The sequence below is a fragment of the Helianthus annuus genome, chromosome 12 (assembly GCF_002127325.2).
Source record: "Helianthus annuus cultivar XRQ/B chromosome 12, HanXRQr2.0-SUNRISE, whole genome shotgun sequence".
Classification (NCBI taxonomy): Eukaryota; Viridiplantae; Streptophyta; class Magnoliopsida; order Asterales; family Asteraceae; genus Helianthus; species Helianthus annuus.
The window spans coordinates 46,686,236-46,693,586 of NC_035444.2; the positions used below are offsets into that span (position 1 = coordinate 46,686,236).

The 7,351-nt window shown below is 37.3% G+C and overlaps 1 protein-coding gene across 2 annotated transcripts; it reads right to left on the reverse strand.

Moving 5' to 3' along the window:
* Positions 1-832: 832 nt before the first annotated feature.
* On the reverse strand, positions 833-4,287 carry LOC110894787. 2 transcript variants are annotated; one of them, XM_022142016.2, is made up of 7 exons: positions 3,989-4,287; positions 2,885-3,042; positions 2,678-2,812; positions 1,651-1,809; positions 1,446-1,523; positions 1,264-1,365; positions 833-1,180 (listed from the first exon to the last, which is right to left on the reverse strand). In XM_022142016.2, the coding sequence occupies exons 3-7, from the start codon at positions 2,804-2,806 to the stop codon at positions 1,145-1,147; spliced, it is 504 nt and encodes a 167-aa protein (XP_021997708.1). In that variant the 5' UTR covers positions 2,807-2,812; positions 2,885-3,042; positions 3,989-4,287; the 3' UTR covers positions 833-1,144. The 2 variants fall into 2 exon arrangements, 1 of the variants encoding a protein (XP_021997708.1); XR_002566683.2 differs by having other exon boundaries at positions 1,505-1,809.
* Positions 4,288-7,351: the final 3,064 nt, after the last annotated feature.

The window sequence follows — 7,351 nt, forward strand, 5'->3', positions numbered from 1 at the left end:
CTCACACAGGGTGATAAACAACACTGATATGGAATTGGAGAACCGTTGTGTATTTGCTTACTTATTGTTGAAATGATTTGTTGAAATCGAAGAAAAGAGTAAAAAAGATGAAATGAGGCGTGTTATGTTGGAAACTGAGCTTGAAAATTTGAAGTAAAACATTTGTATTTGCAAGTAAGACATTTAACATCTCATTAATGCAAATGCAATACTTACATTTATACGCAGTATATGTGGAATTGATGAAAACACAGTAACGTTGAGGATTTAGAACTATGAACTTTGTTTGAGTTAGTACATTTATACACCAATGATGTTCTAATGATGTTCTGATATCGAAAACTGCCGGATAATGCATCCTTAAACTTGATACAAAAAAATAAAGCTAAGGTAACCTTGGTAAAATGTTGCATTAGGCCTTGAAAAGGTTGCATTAAGGCTAATGCAACCTTTTATTGGGGGCTGCATTAGAAGCAGTTGCATTAGACCTAATGCAACCTTTTAAAAGTCTAACGCAACCTTTATTTAAAGTGTTGCATTTACTATTCAAATGCAACTATTTTAGTATGCAACCTTTTTACATTCTAGTGCAACTTTTTTTAATACTCAAATGCAACTTTAAATATAGTTTAATTACCAAAATGTAACTTTTTCATACTTAAATGCAACCTTTATTATAGTTTTGTTACGTAAGTGCAACCTTTTTCTAGACTTAACGCAACTATTATAATATTTTTATTAGAAAAATGCAACCTTTTTTACACACAGATGCAACTTTATAATACAAATTGAATTGCTATTAATTAATTTACATTCAATCGTAATTACACAAAAAAAAAAAAAAAACACATATTATTGATAGTAAAATGGTGTACTTTACATGGTTATCCAAACTCAAGTAACAATATAGTCAACACAAGATGTAGATTATTACAATAATAAAGAGAAATGAAACATTCTACTCTTCTCGATCTCTAACTAGCACTTTGTGTAACATAATGCATCATAGCTTCCAAGTTTTGTTGTTGGCTCTCAATATATATATTTTGCATAGCTTCGAGCTTGGCTTGTTTTAGTTTCATGATCCTCTTCAATCTCATTGCGCATTTCTAGCAACTAGTTTTTCTCATGCTCAATGTTTAATCTAAATGATATCAAATGCCTTTCCGGAATCACGTATCTGTGGGGAACCAAGGATTTGTTTTTACACCTCATAGAAATTGACCTAATTAAAACCACAAAAATTTTGTTTTTATACCATACCACATGAGCAGCACACACAAATCTTATCAAGAAACATCTAACAGTTGGTGTTATCAATTCAAACTTCAAGAAATTCAGTATTGAAGATTCTATTTGCAAAACCTGCACATGTCAAACTTATTAGTCAAATAAACACTTATAGCCCCGGAATAACAACTATTGTAAACCAAGAACACACACACCCCTCGTCTTTGAAGTATGTATGATCTATTGTGTAGCAGAAATGTTCTAGTTGACGTACCCGAATCTCCCCATACTTCCTAAAAAGTTATTCAAATTGTTTCAGAATTACTACACAAAAATATGCAAATTTTATTCAGGTTATTCAAGTAGCATATAAAAAATCGAAAAAAGGCACAATGCTCATCGAGGCACGAAAGACCTTGCCTTTGAGGGAGTCCTTCTCGCTTGCTTGTTATCTAAGTTCTTCGATCCTGCCCTGCTTTGATTCTTGTGCTTGCTTGTACCCCTTCTTTCTTTGGCGCTTGCCTGGATTGCTATCTTACTAGCAGTGGTGTTGTTTTCTATTTGAGCTTCTTTTTTTTCCTTTTATGGAGCATAATGATTCGAATACGTTAAATTCTTTGCCAAAAGAGTGCTTACAAATATATCACCATGCAAGAACATTGAGTAAGTGCAGCCATTTCAGATTCAATTATACGCTAGACATATACTGGTCAATGTAGATAAAATCAAATACAACGTATATGGCACAAGTTGATACTCTTCAGCAATATATTTGAAAAAACTTGCTTCTAGCTTTTCTTAAAGCAAGTTTTCTTTTCATCTTTTTTGTGACATTATGGGGCTGATTAAACTTGTAAATATAACAATTCACAATAAGACGCACCTCTAATATAAATAAAAAATTGTATATTTTTCCATATTTTATAAGTTTAACCGATTAAGAGAGATAAAGATCCTAAAATCAACATATAAGTAAATGGGCCAAAGTGTCAAAACTACCTCTAATAAAAGAAATAGATGAACCTATTATGTGACATAAAAGATTAAATAATATAAATCTAGATCACTTCAACAAATATAACATGTGAACGGTAGAAAATCAAGGGTTATCTTTGAGTGAATTATTTAAGTTAGGGTTTAGCACATAAAAAATAAAGCCCATGTAAGAAAAAAGTTGTGCTTCATGGGCATTCTTTTGCAATTATATGCTTCACTAAGTATAACAAGCTGCCTCCATATCTAGGTAACATTATTTTAAAGACTGATCGAATGGCATTTCGCAAACAAAAACAAGACTAGCTAATAACAAACGTCTCCAATAAAATGATAAAATGTATGAAGCTGACTCAACAAACATAACAACTTAAGAACCTTAACATATGAGCCATAATGCATTTATTTTGAGTATTTAACATGAATATCAAAGAAGCGTACAACATGTTATTACCCGAGTCACCAACAACAGGAACTTGAACACGGTCGCGCTCAATAATAATCTATATAAGTTAACTAACATATGATCTGGTCTCTTTAATATTAACTGTTGAGCACAACAAAAGATGTTTTGCCTAGACATTTTGACCTGCATCAAATTTTTAAATATGTAAATCAGTAAATGTCAGTTACTTATTTGAAGTATTTGGATTTCATTTACCTATTTGGGTTCATCATACGTCTGGGAGTTGTGACATTTACATTATTACTAAAACACAACAATCATCTCATTTAAAAAAAAATGCAACCAAGTGGCTTTGGAATTTCACTTGTCTAGCAGTGTACCAATGCCTGTTCCAGAAAATGATGTTTCACATCCTAGCAAAACAACAAAAACATAGGAACAAGATTAGAGCAAAATAGCAACCCAAATGTGTGCACATGTTGTAATGCATCAAATCAGTCATGAGAATATTTTGTTCATGGGTGAAAAGAAGGAACTACAATCTCTGAAAGACATTCCGATTTCCGAGTTTTTGTATTCCATTAATAATCAATACTAGGGTGAAAACATAAGGGTGTCCGGGGTCGATGCGGCAAAGGAAGCGGGGAAGGATTTTGCCGCAAGTGGAGGGTGTCACTGTGAAGTTTTGCCGCACGGGGAAGGGAGGGTGGAGCTTGAGAGGTGAGCATATGCCGCATGCGGTGAAGATGAGGGAGAGGGGTAGTGGTGGGCCCCGCTCTCTTTCAACCAATCATCCCTCTTTTAAAAAAATGGTTTGAGGAAACCACCCCTTGTGTTTTTGGGCAAGAGGGGAGAATGAGAGGGGAAATGACATGGCATATTGTGATTGGGTGGGTGAAACTCCCCCCCCCCCCCCCCCAACTCATGAGGCATGCACCACTTACACCTAATAAACAAAACCCTCAACAAGGTCATATTGCAACATTTTTTATGTTCATATCACCACCAATAACAGAGATTCATGACTTCTTCTAAAGTTTCAACAAATTTAGATTAACAGTGATCCATTATCTGGTAAAAAGGTATGTGAAATAGAAGTCAATTTGGTTAAAGCATTTCATCGAGCAGGTGGTGGCATCTTTAGACCTTTTACTTTTACACACTTACATTAGATAAAGATCGGAACATGAGGTCGATGGCTGTATTACAAGTGTTTCGTATGTTAAAACAATTTGAAATTTAGTAACATGATATAACCCCCCAAAACACACATTTGCCCCAAAAATTACAATGAAATTCAACATTTTAATTAGAACCCTAAACTTGATTGAAGCAAGGTTGGTGGAAGAGAAAAAGTACCTGCTCAGGGATGAAGTTATGATTGAAGCGATGAGGAGTCGAGCAATAAGGAACCAAGCAGTTATGATAGATCATCTAATGGTGCAGTGGTGGTTCGTCGGTCACTCTGCCGCGGTCCATCAGTGGTAAAATGGTAGAAATCGATGGGAGGAGACGACCTTCCGTTTGGGGTATGGCGGATTGGGATCGAGCAAAGGAAACGATCGATAGAGGTTATGGGAGAGAATTCCGATTGGGGTGGGTGATGGGGAGATGGCGTCCAATTCTAAAATTGAGAATGAGAGGCAAATCAAAATTTTGGGGGAACAGACACAGGCGGGAACTAAAATAATATTGATTATTCAATTTAGAGTAAACTGCCATTTTGGTCCCTGTGGTTTGGGCATTTTTGTCATTTTAGTCCAAATTTCAAACTTTTTAAATCTAAGTCCATGTGGTTTCACTTTTGTTGCCATTTTAGTCCAGAATCCAAAAACCTTATTTTTTTACTGTTGAAAGCTGGTTTTTTTATCTTTTTATGCAGGGGCATTTTGGTCCATCTAAGGTTTTTTATAACATATTAATTATTATTAACAAACTAAAAAAGAGACAGATGAAAGCTGCATCTTCCTCTTCTCTACCAAAACCCTCAATTCATCTCTTTCTCTCTTTACCTCTACACGTCTGCATCTTCATCTTCTCTACCAAAACCCTAATTTTATTTCAAAACCTGCAACTTCAATGGAGACAGATGAAAGCTGCAACCACAACCACAACCTACAACCACCAACAACCAACCAGTGTAAACTACCGTCATCTCCGACCACACACCACCGTTATCCACCATAACCATCAGCCACCACCGCATCACCTCCACCAACACCGCTAGCACCACCGTTACCCCCACCTACTACCACCACATCCCCTCCCCTGGATTCTTCTCCACCACCACCATCCCCACCCTTCCCCAAATCAAAAGCCACCGCCTCCACCATCACCTAAACCTGCAACCACCAGATCGATTCATTGTCGCCGCCTTCACTATTACACCACCATTAAACCTACAACACCAGATATAGCCGACAAGTACCACCAATCTCAAACCCCCAAACCCTCTCCGAAATCCAAGAAGAGAGGATAAACATGAATGTAAACTCAGTGGATTCACTAGTGGCCGAAATCCAAGGGTTATCAGGCAGTTCTCAGGATTTAGGTCACTTAAACAACCGTTTGAAACAATCAGAGTATGTAATTTGATCACAGGCCGCAACGTTTGCGACATGTCTTACTCGAATTGATCCTTCGATTCATTCCCTAGGCTATCTCTACATTCTGTAAGTATTATTATGGTGAATTTTAGGAGAATTTGGGTTTTGAATGAGTGTTTATTTCATGGATAATGTGTATTGATGTTGATTGTTGAGTGGTGGTTATGGTTGTTTGTTTGTTTATTTTTGTTGATTTTGTTATGATTTTAACTGGTGTTGATTTTTTGAAGAATTCCTCACCACCAAAAAAAAAGGGATCGGCCAGCGGTGTGGTGGAGAGGAATTCAGGGGAGAAACAGGATGTCGGAGCGCCGGACTACGGTGTTTGGGTTAGGGTTTGGTGTGGGGTGGGGTGAAGATGATGAAGATGAACTTGAATTGATGAACTGGGGTGGGGTGATGAACTGCTTATAATGGGTAAATAGATATTTAAGTTAATTAATATAATTAATAATATGTTATATTAAATTTAAATGGACAATTTTGCCCCTTCACAAAAAGACAAAAGAACCAGCTTTCAACAGTAAAAAAAGAGGTTTTTTTTGGATTTTGGACTAAAATGGCAACAAAAGTGAAACCACAGGGACTCTGATTTAAAAAGTTTGAGATTTGGACTAAAATGGCAAAAATGCCCAAACCACAGGGACCAAAATGGTAGTTGTTATGGGTGAAGTTCTGAGTCCATATCCTGAGAATTATCTTGAATTATACCTTGTTTATGTAATATCTGTTCACATCCGGGATGCTGATTCAGGATATTGGTAACATCCTGAATAGTATCCTCAGGGTTACTAACAGATTATGTGCAGGCACGTGGGTTAGAAGCTGGCAACGTTCATGAAGACCTTTTCTACTAGAGACTCGGTCAAAGTCGTTCACAAGAAGCCGTTGAAGCCGCTTTACTCGGTCTTCAACATTCACATTGGAATATTCGGAGCATCCCATGTTTATAGGAGTTTTAGTTTACATTTCGTTACTATAAATAGATGGGTATACCAGATCGAATAGGACATCACAGCTACACTCACTACACTTACACACTTGTTCTCTCGCAACTTGTACTCTCACACAAATCATTGTAACACTTAGCGATCTGGTCAATATCCTGCACTGTATCCTGAAGTTTGAAGCCATAAGAAGAACTAGGCAGCTGCGATTGTCAGCTCCCGAGGTTTTATGTCGGCGATCTAGATTGATCAAGGGCTTTCCTCGTACATCTCGTGTCAACCCCTTTACTTTTTGCTCATTGTTTGATCGTAGATATAGTTCAATATCCTGAGCCGTATCCTGAACACTGTTTTTCCAAACAACCAAACAAGCATATTTTCAATACACTTTTTAGCACACTACCTCACTTAACTAATTTGATCACTTAATTGCTTCGGTAATTTTCGACCAAAACAATTTGGCGCCCACCGTGGGGCAAGTGGTGCTATCTTTAGTAAAAATCTTTGTGAAATCATTAATCGGTTTTCTGTTTTCAAAACTTTTTGCCACATTATCTGCAATGGCCTCAAGATCAAGCATGAGCTCTTCCACTGTGTCTGCTATGATTTCTGCTACTACTGGTCCGGTGCTTCCACCAACTCCTCCAAGGATGCAATCTTCTTCGCAACCTCAGGATATTATCCCTACTCGGAATATTCAGGGATCTGCTCCGATCTTAACTTCAAATGATGAAATTCTAACCTTGTTTGGAAGTGTGCAGGAACAAATGAGACAACAACAGGAAATAAACCAAACGCTGTTAAGAAAGATACAGCTCTTAAAAGCTGGCTCAAGCAGATCCACCGAAGATATCGTCACTCCTCTACAACCCAGAGCTTTGAACTTTAGTTCAGCTGTGTATACTGAGGATAATAGGGGGAATATTGTGCCCAGCCTTCCTCAGAATCATACTCCTGAAATACCCTCCTCGGTTAGGATGTCAACCGTGAGGAGCTCAGGATATGCTTCAAGATATGGGCAGAATCCTCCGACTGGTAACGTGCCTAATAATAATAATACTTTTGCCACTAACAGTGTTGGATCTTTGCAGGATGCAGCTGTGACATCAGCATTATCCAGGGAGCTTCAGAATCTAAAGGATATGATATCCAGTGTACCTGGGGTGGTT